The sequence below is a fragment of the Helianthus annuus genome, chromosome 11 (genome assembly GCF_002127325.2).
Source record: "Helianthus annuus cultivar XRQ/B chromosome 11, HanXRQr2.0-SUNRISE, whole genome shotgun sequence".
In the NCBI taxonomy this organism is placed as follows: Eukaryota; Viridiplantae; Streptophyta; class Magnoliopsida; order Asterales; family Asteraceae; genus Helianthus; species Helianthus annuus.
The window spans coordinates 35,866,166-35,880,195 of NC_035443.2; the positions used below are offsets into that span (position 1 = coordinate 35,866,166).

At 33.9% G+C, this 14,030-nt stretch overlaps 1 protein-coding gene across 1 annotated transcript; it reads right to left on the reverse strand.

Moving 5' to 3' along the window:
* Nucleotides 1-7,771: 7,771 nt before the first annotated feature.
* On the reverse strand, nucleotides 7,772-13,189 carry LOC110922547 (glycerophosphodiester phosphodiesterase GDPDL3). Its single transcript, XM_022166835.2, has 8 exons — nucleotides 12,889-13,189; nucleotides 10,311-10,604; nucleotides 9,614-10,225; nucleotides 9,506-9,541; nucleotides 9,126-9,410; nucleotides 8,904-9,049; nucleotides 8,322-8,808; nucleotides 7,772-8,247 (listed from the first exon to the last, which is right to left on the reverse strand). Exons 1-8 carry the CDS (start codon nucleotides 13,010-13,012, stop codon nucleotides 7,943-7,945), a joined length of 2,289 nt encoding a protein of 762 aa, XP_022022527.1. The 5' UTR covers nucleotides 13,013-13,189; the 3' UTR covers nucleotides 7,772-7,942.
* Between the last annotated feature and the right edge of the window lie 841 nt (nucleotides 13,190-14,030).

The window sequence follows — 14,030 nt, forward strand, 5'->3', positions numbered from 1 at the left end:
CAAATACAGTCATACATATCCATCCATTATTCTAAATTCATAAACCCATAAATGCAGAAGAATGTCACATTTGCGATTAATAAACTAAGTTTCTACTAATTGCAGTTACTATTAGCAAAAAGAAGCATGATATCATCTATATATAAACATAAAGAGCTAATAACAGTCTTTATCATGTTAGCTATACATAGCAACAAAACATCAAGTTAATAATTTAAAAAAAAAACATACAACATCACCATAAAAAAATTCATAGTTATAATATCTGATATCAGAACATACTTAAATGTCGTTAAAGTGAGGTAACTTGATTTAATATGATCTTCTGTTGCGAAGACCCATATGTGAAGTGCAACATATCACCAAACCTCAAGTTATTCTCAGTCATAAACTTTCGCCAACCGTCCAACGCATAACATGGCTTCAATTCATTTAACTCCGACTTAACATCATAAACCTCCACAACTCCAACCATGTTTTGAACTTTCAAAGGATGAAGATCAACAGAAAGACCTGCTCGTCTGGCAACTTCAACAGGAAGACGCTACATGTATTGTGTAGAAAAAAATAATAGTCAGACAAATAAACATAAATCATTAGTTTGTTATAAAAAATGGTATACCAGCCTATAGTCTCCTTTGTGATCAAAATGAAAGAACTTAGGGTCGAGAAGATGTCCAGAATGTTTTTTTTGCAATCTTCGTAATCTTATTTCTACAGTTAAGCTTTTTCTGAACATTGGCGGCTCTCCCCCCTTCATGAAAAAGTAAAAATATACATGTAAATTAAAGAAATGTTGAATATATGCACAAAAAAAAAAAACAGTTTATATAAGATATACTAATTAAGTGGCGAGTATAGATATCTTAACTTTGTGAGCAGATGAAGAACTTCCAATATGATCACTTGTGTCGACAGCTAAGTCAGCATTTCCCTTAGTCCTATTCTTGACCGTATCCTTCCTCTCAGAAGTAATTTACCTTTCTTCTTAACCTGTTGTCATAGAGCAACTTAAATAACCATATTAATATGACAATCTTTAAGATGGTAAACTTACATCTTGTATTTTATTCAATCGTGAAGACATGCGTCTCTTCGACGTGCATTCGGCATTGGTTGGTAACTTCTTCTAAATAGTACATTATTGGATAAATGTAACATCAGTAAACAGCATTACTAATAGTTGTAAAAACATTAAATTCTTATATGTGTTAAATTAAAAAAAATATAAATAATTTTAATAATTTAGTAAGTACCTGAGTAATGGTTCTTCCTTCACCTACAGACACAACTTCTTCATCCTCATAGATGTCCTGGTCAACATTAATGAAATAATTAATATAATGCTAAAATAATTAAAACTTTTACTACTAATGCTAAATACATGCGTACCTTGAATGCATTCTCAGCATAATCAGCCTTTGATATCTCAAGTACACTATCATCATCAAATTCAGCTTTCTTCGAAAAGCAAATCTCAGTCTCATCTCTATAAACTACTACCTCAAAAACAACATCATCAATTTTGCTAAACACAAGCAAATCATCCTCAAGTATCCCAACATCCTTGCACATTTCAGGCCATCCTCTAGCAAATACAAAGTTTGTATCAACCTTAGACATCTCAACATTCCAATAGGAACCCTTATAACAGATTTGAAATTTGCCACTTGGTGGGCTGTTTACGTAAAATTGTTTAATGAAGCAGTCTTCGATTACCTGCATAAAATTAAAAATAATGAATACTATACGTGAAGTATGTAACTTATGAGAATAAGTGTAGACACGTTTAAGATGCAAAAGGATTGAAGTTAAGATCAATAGTCATACCGTAAAACCAAATCTTGCATAACGATTGAACGTGAAATAAGATTCACCACACATCCCATCAATAAAACATGAAAGTTCAAGCCCAAAATCACCCAACGCTTTGAAAACCAACAAAGTATCCCTCGGCAGATTGAGATCTTTAACAACATTGTCCCAAATGTCAGTTATTATTGGTGTTGAATTTTCTGTTCTGACCCTCATAACCCATTTTTTACCAGACTCATGATAGATTCGCAACTTATTTTTTTGCCAACAATCTCCCCACTTTTGATTAGCAAAGGCTATAGGTACATGCTGTATATAATTTTTAAGTAATGTAAGAAAATATAAACCATAACAACTGTTAAATATATATCTCAATAAAAATAAATTATGTATATAAAAACATGTCATACCAGTTTCAAAGATTCTGGGTTATCAAGAAACTTGACAAATGTAGTATACATGATAAAACCTGAATCAGTAAAGATGTTAAAAGATTGAAATTAAAAAAGTTGGCTTCGAAGATGAACATTAACTTTTTGTATTAACAGAGTATCTACCGAAATTAATCATAGAAATAGAGTATGAGTTTAAATTTTTACTATTTTATTATGTTCTCAACAAATGATTCAAACACCTAACTAAACCCCTCTTGAATATATAGCAACAAACGTTTAAAATCGTATTTGTAGCAACATAGAATTTAAATTAAAATGGGTCAAACAATATAAAGTTCATTACAATATGAATGTACATACCAGTTGCTGAAGAAAAAACAATAAAATCTCCAGTAATTGAAATGTAGAAGACGGAGAATAAGAAAGTTGAAACCCTAGAAAATGACTGGGAATAAGAGATTTTTGAAAGAAGTCAGATGATAGATGTTTAATGTGTAATGATGCTAAAAAATAATGACGGTTGTATTTTCGTTTTCCCATATTTTTCAACAGATGAAAAATATTTACACATACACCCCTTATTGAATTTATTATTTACATTTACATTGAAAACCTTGCATAACACATATTTACACATAACCTCTGTTGGTTGTTGGGAACAGTGTGAGTCAAACAGTCGTTAGATAAACAGAAGTTATGAGAACAGATGATAACTTTTAGCAGTTGTTTTATTTTTAGCTAACATCTGTCCACTTCAGAACCTCTGTTGTCATAATGGATGACAGTCAGCAGTATAGTAAATCAACAGTCATTAGGATAAACAGAAATTATGTCAACAGACGGTACCATTTAGCAGTGGATGTATTTTTAGGCAAGGATAAGTTTCAAAAACATTTGTTTTCAATCGGTGTAACTCAACAGTCGTAAGTCTAACATCTGCTATTAGCCCAACCACTGTTAGTATCAAATCCTCTGTTAAACATTTTAAGATTGAAAACAGACCTTTTATAACAGCAAATGCTCTCTTTTGTCAGACTTTAGCTACAACAAACCTTTTATAACAACAAAATATACCGTAAATTCTTCCAAAAAACTGTTATTGACATACAAAATTATATAATAATACTTATAGCAGACCTTATATAATAATACTTGTTCATCATTAGCCCAACCACTGTTAGTATCAACTCCTCTGTTAAGCATTTTAAGATTGAATATCATCTGTTGTTCGTTAACATCTGTTAACCAATAGGAATGACTGAAATAATTAAAATGAATCTGCAACAACAAAGATTAATACTATTATAATTTATTCATTTAGTCAACAGCGGTAAATCAAACAATGGATAGCATACACAATTGTTTCATCATCAGCAAATGTTCTCTTTTACGAAAGTTTAACTACAACAGACCTTTGAAAACTCCAAATATTAACCTCTGTTGACTTACCAAACAAATGTTCAAACACAATTAAACATCAACATAATCTAAATCAAACTCAAACACTAAACAAGTAAAACTAAAACACAACATAGATTCATAAGATTAAAATTTATTCATGACATTAAAATTCCAACAATTACATCACATACTGAACAACATTAAAGTTCAAATCTAACAATAATAGCAAGAAATAAGAAACTTTAGCTTCAACTCCATCGATTGCTGAACCTCTCGATCTATATCCTTCAGCATCGTCATGAACTCCACGTCTCTATCACCGCACTCTATATAACTGACAACACAAAGCTCACGAACGGAAGTTGAAGGCATCCGCGTAAGATCTCTGAAAACCTGCTCTCTAGTGAACAGCCCAACTTGCAATCCATCAAAACATCTCTTCAGCTCTTGAAGAGTAGCCCTATCTTCATACACCTGTTCCTCGATTTGCCTGACAAAACACTGCTTTAAATCATCTGATTTTGCATTTGTGAATGACGCCATTTGAATAAACTATATTACTCGACTTTCCTGAAAGTATGATATCTTCATAGGAAGATTTTCAGAAAAACAGGCGAAGTGACTATGAGTTTATATACTGAAATTTGTAATTGTCAAAACGTGTATATTTAATATAAACATATTAATGTATCTTTCAAAACAACAGTCTTTTAATGCAAAAACCTTTTCAAACCCCAAGTCTTATGGAAAAAATGTAAAATTAAATACCAAGAAACCCAAGGGACAAAATTTCGAAATTCAAAGAACAAAAGCAGATTGTCACAATTACAATTAACCTCTTCATTTACCATGTAGACGCGTTTTTAAACTCTATAAAAGACCGATGATTACTTTTGATTCAAAACATCAACAAACTGTCCTACAAATCACTTTCTGTCAAAAATTGTTCCAAATCAGAAAACCAACAAAAAATCTACATGGCAAACTTCAGCTTCTACCACTGGTTAGACACCAGCGATGTTAAAACACAATTCTCGATGTGGTCACTCAAAGAACAAAGAACAGACCAAGAACTAAATAAGAAAGTCGACATAATCAATGACACTAATTACAACAAAACCTGGAACAACATATCATTGCTCGATGAAGTCCTCCACTCTCCTCCATCAGAGTTCCAGAAGAATGCAGAAGAGTTTCTGACAAAACTTCTAGAACAGGATCAGAAAATCTGCAACATGCTAAGTGACCTGAAATTCAAAAGAGAGCATGAAATCGCATGGAGAAAGGCCAGAGTCTACTAAACCTTAGCAAGTGTTAACCCTAGCGTGTAATACTTTATAAATATTTCATTAAATTTGTATTTTTCTATGTAGTAGTTCATTTTAATAATATAAACATGCATCTTAACATATTCTAAAATGTCAGTGTAAATAAAAACTCTGAACGTCATCAACAGTTAATTAAAATAAGAAACAAACCTAAAATGCGAAGGTCTCTTCTCAACTGATGTAGCACAACTGACTTTTCACAACTGATGTAACACATGCAACCTTTCACGATGTTGCAACAATTATACTGCAACTTCGATATTGAAAGGTTGACGTGTGATGGGAAACTTCATTGAAACGACGATATTAGAACAATGATACTGGAACGATAACATGTAAACAGAATCATCAAACATTCAAACAAAGAAGTGTAATCGGAGAATAGCAGCTGAATCACGAGAAAGATGCATTTGAGAGAGAGAGAGAGAGAGAGAGAGACACGCTCGCAGATATTAGCGAGAAAGATTTGAATGTGGAGCCACATAATTATGTCTTATTTATAGGATTAGAATAGAATATATGATTTGAATTTTGAATTTTGAATTTTGAATGTGGAGCCAGAATTTTGAATTGGGAATTGGATTTGAGGGAGAGATGAAAGCGTGGAGCCAAAATTTTAAACTGGGAACAGATGTTAGATGGCAGAATTTTGAACTGAGAACAGATGTTTGAATTGCGAACAGAATTTTGAACTGGATTTGAGGCAGTGGTTTGATGGCAGGCCTTTGAAATATGAATGTGGGCCAACTTTGAATTTTAAAGTCTTTAAATATTCAGGTTTATGATGTAATAATGACATAAGAAAAGCATTATTGGACATGCTCTCTAGCTGACACATCAGTTTTTCTTATGTCACTTGGATTTCTCCTTTTATAGAAAGTATAGATAGATTTGATCAAAATATTATTATTGCTTATTAGATTAGTTAGTAATTATTTGATGGATGTACTACCTTTATTACATAATCAAGGGTTTCCTCGATGTACATATAGAGAGATTAGAGAGATTAAATGTTACACAATCACATTAACATCACCACTCCTAAGGCTATGGGCTATGGGGCTTGGGTTGGGGCGTGGGTTGGCTGAAAACGCCCAAGCCACCACCCCGGGGGCTTGGGTTGGGGCGTGGCCCCTTGGGGCGGGAGTTTTAAGCCGGGCGTGGGACGGGCTAGCAAGGTGACATGGCGGGCTCTCAATGGCCAAACCAAAGTAGCCATTTCACATGCCCCCATGTGTCAACTCATGCCCCCCAACCCAAGCCCTCAACCCAAGCCCCACTATACCCCACGGGCGTGGGTTTGGGTTTGTTTTCCATGTATCAACTCATGCCCCCAACCCAAGCCCTACCATACCCCATGGTCTAAATTGTTAGTACTCTCTCTCTCTCTCAAACTGGGTTCATATTGTGCGCTTCTATGTTGAATGCAATTTTTCGTTTTGCTGAAAGTTGAGTTTCTTATGCAAGATTTGTTTTGAATCTTGTGATCTAAGTTTTATTGACATTATCCAAAAGTTTTTTCTTGAACTTTTTGGTTCAAAGTTTAACCAGTCTGATATGTTTTCTCATTTTTTTTTATGGCAGGTGTTGAACTCCTCTCCCATTGAGAGCCTCAAAACTCTCAAAATATCTTAAAATGCTCCTTCGATGTTTGAGCAATAACATGATGATAACAAATCGTGGTAGCTGCCACAACGTTGGGTTCAGTGGCGGATCCAGAAATTTTTCCATAGGGGTGTGGAACATTTTTAAAAATTTTAGGCCTCTAGGTACATAAGTAAAAAAATCAGTTCGTATCGGGTCAGTTCGGGTCAGGCCGGGTCATGTAAAACAAAAGAACATTAAACTAATTTTATATAATCATCAAAAACATGTCAAACCTTATTACAAACATAATTAAAACGTCGCCCTATTGGTTTTCATTTTTTGAAATCTATCCAAAACATCATATAAAGCTACTTTCTTAGGCATGTCTTTCTCTATATAATATAAGTTAATCGCTCCATAAGATAATGTTTCAATTTTAATTTCTAACTATTTAAGCCCTAGAAATCATAATGTAAGTTGTAATCACCCTAAAAATCATCTAAACAACATAATCACCCTAAAAATTATTTAAACAACCATAAACAAAGTCAAAACACACAAAATTTCAAACCTATTTAACAACTTTATTACCCTTTTCTCCTATAATATCAACCAAAATCATTAAAATAACAAAGAAACTTACCCGTATTCGGATTGCGGTTGGATTTGGTGTCGAACGGCGGTGGTATGGTGGCTGATTACGGTGGTCACCGGCTGCTAGACTGTTGTCGTTGGGTGATGTTGTTCGCTGGCAGTGCAGGGACACAAGAGAGAGAGAGAGAGAGAGAGAGAGAGAGAGAGAGAGAGAGAGAGAGAGAGAATTTCTAAGGGTTTTGGGCTTTAATTATTTTATTATAGTTTGAAATATTGTTGGGTTTGGTTAATGGGCTAAGACTTAGTGGGCTAGTTAGTTAGGAATTATAAGTCGGTAAAAGTATTGAATATTTGGGTTTAGTTACTTAGGTATTAAAAGTTATATAATTTAGGGAATATTTAAAAAAAACAAGAGTTTACTAAAAAAAAATCTTAAAATATAAATTGATAACATTTTTTTATCGAAGGGGTTCGGTCGGAAAATTCCAAAGGGTGCGTACGAAAAATTTCAAGAGGTGCGGACGAGATTTTTGACGAAACTTAGCACTAACATTTTTTTCCCTGGGGGTGCGCGCGCCCACCCTGGACTGGCTTTGGGTCCGCCAATGGTTGGGTCTCAAGCATGGTACAACAAGTATCTGATAAAGATCAAGTGAAATATACACATATATACCACAAATAAAATGGTACTTACAAATATCAGATAAAGACAAGTGATATATACACTTACATCCATTGACAAAGTAGTCCTAGATTATCCATGGACTCCATACACATGAACAAGGAATATATACACCAGACAACAACGACGTATTTGTCCCCTTAAAACACCAATACAGTTGTTCCAACAACCACCACAACAGAAAATAGAATACCCGCGACAGTTTTAGGTGGTTGACCGCTTGGTGAAGCCCGTGGTGCTGCTGCTGTCCCATTTCTAGATGGTGGAGATGGCATTCCAGAAGAAGGTAGGGGTCCTTGAGCCACGTCATCATCTTCCAAAACAGGATTAGGAGCCTCAGCCGGTGGTATCAGCTGAGGTGTCATGAGCGAGAATAATTGGCCAGGTCCTGCGGGAGTCATGTATGCTGGTGTCTGATTTGCTGGTAATCCTAGACAATGGTTCCCTAAATCCCACCAAAATGTTATATAAACAAATTAGAAAATATGAAATATATACAAGTACTGATTTTAAACTTACTTCTGTATTTGGAAGCAGTAGCTGGATAAGATGTAATAACACCATCAATTTTAGCTTCATTAACATATGAGTTAATTTCGACATATGGGTCTGAAAAGAAGTCCCATGCTTGTGAAACAAACTCGTTATTAAAAGGTTGTACATACACAAGGAGCTTGAAAGCGTGAAGCTTTGCGACTACATCAGTTTGATCAACAAGAAACCCGTGGTTATTAGTAAACACGGATTCCTTCTGAATGATAACAGAATTAGCAAATTCGCTGATTTCTTCAACTGTTGAATTGAGGGCATCACGTATTAACTCATCAACCTCATAAACAAGCTCATGCTTGTTGCTTCTTGCCTTGAACAGTTTCAGGACCGCACTATCCGGTGACGCGATTAAGACTTTCTTGGTACTCTGGTTATTTATTAAAGATTTATCCAAGACGTCCATTACCGCATCTGTCACACTTAATCCCTTATTAACAGCTAAGTAAGACGCATGCTGGAAAGTTGTTCAAACAAAAGTGGTATCATTTTTGTTTTAGTTGATAAACTAATATATGAATGAAATACTTAGATGAAATTATGTTGACTCACCTTAATGCTGATCATAACACCAGAAACTGAAGTAGCATTACTAGCAAAGTCCAGAAAGTCAGACAGTCTCATAAAGCGGCCAGCATTTTTGAATATTGGATTTCTCAATAAACCATAGTCTGTACTATATGGTGTGTACATTGTAGCTAAAACACAAAGGATAAAAGGAAATTAGAAAAAACTGGTATGTGGACAACACAAAACCGATAAAAGACTAGTTACGTTTTAAGCTTTGAATCTGGTCCCATGTGAGACTGAAGGTGAATATTCCAGAATCAGATTGAATGTCCGGAATGCTTGTTGTCAAATTAATAAAGCTCGACTGGGCGACAGTTGTTCTCTCAAGAAGGTTTATTGATCCTAAACAAATAGGTATCCCATCACTCGTTATTTGAACAGGACAATCGATAATATCTGCACCATCAGAAACAGCCTTTTGATATGCCAAATTAGTACATCCCGGGTAATCACCACTTGTTCCTTCATATGATATAATCCAAGGTTTTTCTGAAGAAATCATAAATAAAAAATGATGTCATTATCAATAATATTAACTATTCAAGAAGACAACTAAAATTTAATATTTAGAACAGTTTGTGTACCTTGAGTTTTGTTATTGCCCAAGTGTGATAAACAGCCTGTGGGATTACACCAAAATTAGAATCATGAAGAGCAACAAGAACATAAGTAACCTAATGTTAATGCGTTACCAATTGCCGCCGATGAAGTTATTGGGTTATCAGAAATCACACCATCAACAGCAAATACACCATTGTCAACAAACTGGAGATACTCTTGTACCGGGTCATAACTGTAATTATACGCGAATGGAATATCATTTACAAAACCCGAAGCAAAAACCTCTAGACCTGCTTTATGAGCATCTTCTACCAAAGAAGTCGACGGCTGCAAATACAAATCACTCCCAACAGGCCATATGTATGATTTAGGGACAATAATTCCTTGAGCAAATGTTGTGATAAACGTCAGATTCTTCAAAAGAGAATCATATGTTTGGTTGGTCGTAGGCTCGATATCATTCTTTCCAAGAAACCGAAAAACTAGTTTGGTTGTTCTTGGACTGAACCTTTTCACAATACTTCTTAGAAAATTCACTTCAGGTGACGAGATATAACTAATTACAACTTTTTTTGAAGCAGCCATCACATAACCTCTCATGCTCAAATTATGTTTGGTGTAAAACGCGTCATGCTGGACATTCAACCACAGTCCAGGTGGTTTTGTGGCCGCGACCTTATTAACAGTAAGAATACTGTAAGAGCCATCAAAATTTGGAGTTCTAGAGTAGATCCCTTGTGTTACTGTAAAAACAATATTCTTTTATTATTAAGTATAAACCATACTAAACATTGACCAAATTTATGAAACTAAAAGTGATGAACTTACATTGGACATTGGCTAGATCATCAAGAGTGAAATCAACAGGAAAATATCCTTTTAAAGATACTCCATTGACATTATGGGTGCTTTCTCTCTTAGGAAACTTTGTAGCAATTGTAGAAGAATTTTCAAGATTGAGATATGGAAAACAAATGCCAATGTTATCTTTGGTTAATTGTACATCACACCACAGAACTGCATCGGGTAGACTAGTAAACAAAGCAAATAAGTAGGCATTTAAACTGGAACCAGGAAATAGCCCTGAAAATCCTCCATTTGCAATCACTAATGGGCGCTTTCCTGCAAGATTTATATATATAAATTTATTTTAAAGAAAACTATATAGCAAACACGTAATCACATAATCGGTATTCGAAATCCCGTAGTCGTGTGCTGTGTATTTAAAATCACGTAATGAGTATTTAAAATTATGTAATTTTTTTCAAAAAAAACTATAGCAATAGGTTGTTCAAATTATAGAGAATGAAATGATCGTTAATACGGTGTAATTTAAAAAAAATTAACGTATGAAAAAGTTATAGCCATTTGAAAATCAAGGGGAAAGAGTTCAAGTGAGAAAGGACCAGAATATCCCTTCTCTATTTGTTTTTCAATTGTTTTAACTTTATATTTATAAAAAGTCATTATCTAGTGTTGAGCCATTGATCTTGAAAGCTCAAAGATTGAGCTTGTCTCCTACACTTCATGCAAAAATTCTCTCTTGCACGTGATATGTTATCCATATAATAATACCTTTGTTTATATACATATAAAAACACTGTTTAGTTATTTTATTACAAGTAAAATAAAAGGTTTAATGACAAAGAATGTTTTTACGTAATATGTATTTAGTTATTTTATGTTAAATAAGAAATTTAATAAAAAATGAAAATAAAAAATAAATAGATTTTGTAAAATTGATTTAAACTTAAATAAAATTAAGTGTTAGTACCCAAAGATGTTACATTGATAAAAAAAAAAAAAAATGAAAGGGTATTTTAGTCATTATATTGATAAAATTAACTAATTTTGATGTTAGTAGTACCCAAATTTGTTACAAAATTAAAACCATAAAACGTAAACCTGTTAAAAAAAAATTAGTACCCAAAGGTAAAACTAGCTATAAACCATAGGGTCCATCTGTGTAATTAACTCTAAAATCTTAATATGAAAAATAACATGTGAACTAATATGGAATAACAACTATTCACCTTTGAAAATGTTACAGGAACTAGTTTTTGCCTAGTCCGCGTTGTGGAGCACTAAGTCGAATATTTATCTCTCGTAACATGTACGTTTGTCTTTCGGTTACTTGTACATACTACTCATAAGATGATCTCAAAAAAAAATACATCGAGTGAACCAATTAAAACAAAACACTACCATACTTTTGCTAAAAAAAACTAAAACAATGGAAAGACTATAATTTTAAACTGGGAGCAAAATTGTAATTTTTCAGGACAAATACAAATGAGTGTGTGTCAGGCAGCCGCCTGACACGAATAAAAATTACACCGAGTCAACCAATTAAAACAAAAAACTACTCTAGTTTTGTAAAAAAAAAAAAAAACTAAAACGATGGCATGACTATAATTTTACATTGGAGACAAAATCGTAATTTGACAGGGAAAAAGAATAAAAACAATGGCAAAACTATAAATTTGAATTGAGGGCAAAATCATAATTTGACTGGGAGAAAAATAAAAACCAATAGTAAAACTGTAAAATTTAAACGGGGTAAAATCATAATTTGCTGGACCCTCCATGTTGTTTGTCGTATATTTACGTCGAGACATAGATAAAAATACGTGTGTCAAATTATTTTTTTAATAAAGTTTAGGAATCTTAAAGTAACTTTATTAAAGTCAAAGAGTAGTAGCGGTTGTCCATCAATGGCTAACGGTCACTATTCCTCCCGGTAGTTTCATTACGGCTCCAGGGGAAAATGCTAAAAGATGAAATACCAAGAAATAAAAGTAGAGTGACTAAACATGAACACTATCACAGTCAAAGCAGAGAGAGTAAACACATATATAAACAAAGTTAACCAATAAAAAGAAAGTTTTTTTTTCTTTCAAAAAACAGAAGGGCTAAACATGCACGTATATTAGTGAAGTTAAAGGTTTAAAAGTAAAATACAAAAAGCGACAATCAATTATTTAAAAGAATAAAAGTAAAGAGACTATACATGTACGTAATCAAAGTTAAAGTAAGGGAGCTAAAAACGCATATAAACAAAGTTAATAAATAAAGAAAACTTTTTTTAAACAAAAGGGTTAAACATGTATCTTAACAAAGGTGAATGTTTAAAAGTTAAATCTAAAAAGAAACGAGTAATGAGGGGGATGCCAGGCGTGCTGCCTGACACTATTTCACCTCATGCTTTTTGTAGTTATAGATAATATCAATTGACCGTTAAACAATCCATACATCCTCTCTATAATCTTTAATCACTAAAAACCAACTTCATGAGCCCTTCCTACGTTGGAACAACATGACATGATACTCGGGATCAAACTTGACCTAATATGCAAGGTACAAAAAAAAAAAAAAAGAATTACAGATCAAGTAGGTTGTGTCAAACCAGCTAATGTCTTCCATGGAGAATTTGTGTTATCTGATCCCTGAGCACCGACGAACGAGATCGAGCAGACTAACAGTAACAAGTAGACGAGGTACCGGAGGTTCCACATTCCTGGCAAATGCATGCTGGCAGTTACTAAGCTGATCTAGTTGACTAGAGTTTGAGAAGTGGTTGTTTTGGATGAAATCTAGGAACCTTTATTGATTCGTTATTTAAGATTTAAGAAAAGAGGATGCGACAAATAGTTGGAAGATATGTGTGGCTTAAAAAAATGATAAACAAGCTGGGCGCTATCTCTTTAAGAATGGCAGTGAAACCTAAATTTAAAGGAAAATATATTTTGAGAAAATAGGTTGACTCATATGTAGTTCGAGTCTACGCACGTTATTATCAAGTCAAAATATCCTAGCATCGAATCATACTTCTCCAATTAAACGTTAAATGCTAATAAACACAGATAGGTGCGCACTACCACATACGGGTTTTATTAAAAAATGTATATTTTCTATAAATCCAAATGGCCTACTTTTTGAGGAGTCGGAATAGAAAGGAGATATAACATGATTACACAACCGGTTTTCTTAACGAATATCAACGGAATTGGGCACTGTTACACCATGTGTAACCCCATTACTAAGATGGGACCGAAGACTATTACTCCATATGTAATCAAATTATTCATGCAATGATGGTCCACTATCCACTCAGGTATTGTGCGAAAAAAGGTTTCTAACTAAATTAAAGGAAAAATTTTATAGGGTCGCAGTTAGACCGGTTATGTTATATGGGACAGACAGTTTGGCCATCAAGAAGATACAGACACGCAAGATGGAGGTTGCGGAAATGAGGATGTTTAGGTGGATGTGTGGCAACACAAGGTTAGACCAAATAAGAAATGATGTTTTTAAGGAAAAGTTAGGAGTGACTAGTATATCGGATAAAATAAAGGAGGAAAGATTAAGATGGTTTGGACATGTGAAGAGAAGGCAGATGACAACGCCAGTTAGAGCAATGGAAATGCTCACTGTGAAAGGGAGGAGGGGTAGAGGCAGGCCGAAAGTGACTTGGGATGAGCGGATTAGACAAGATTTACTAGAGTTGCACCTCTCCGAGGATATGATCCATGATAGGAGTTTGTGGAG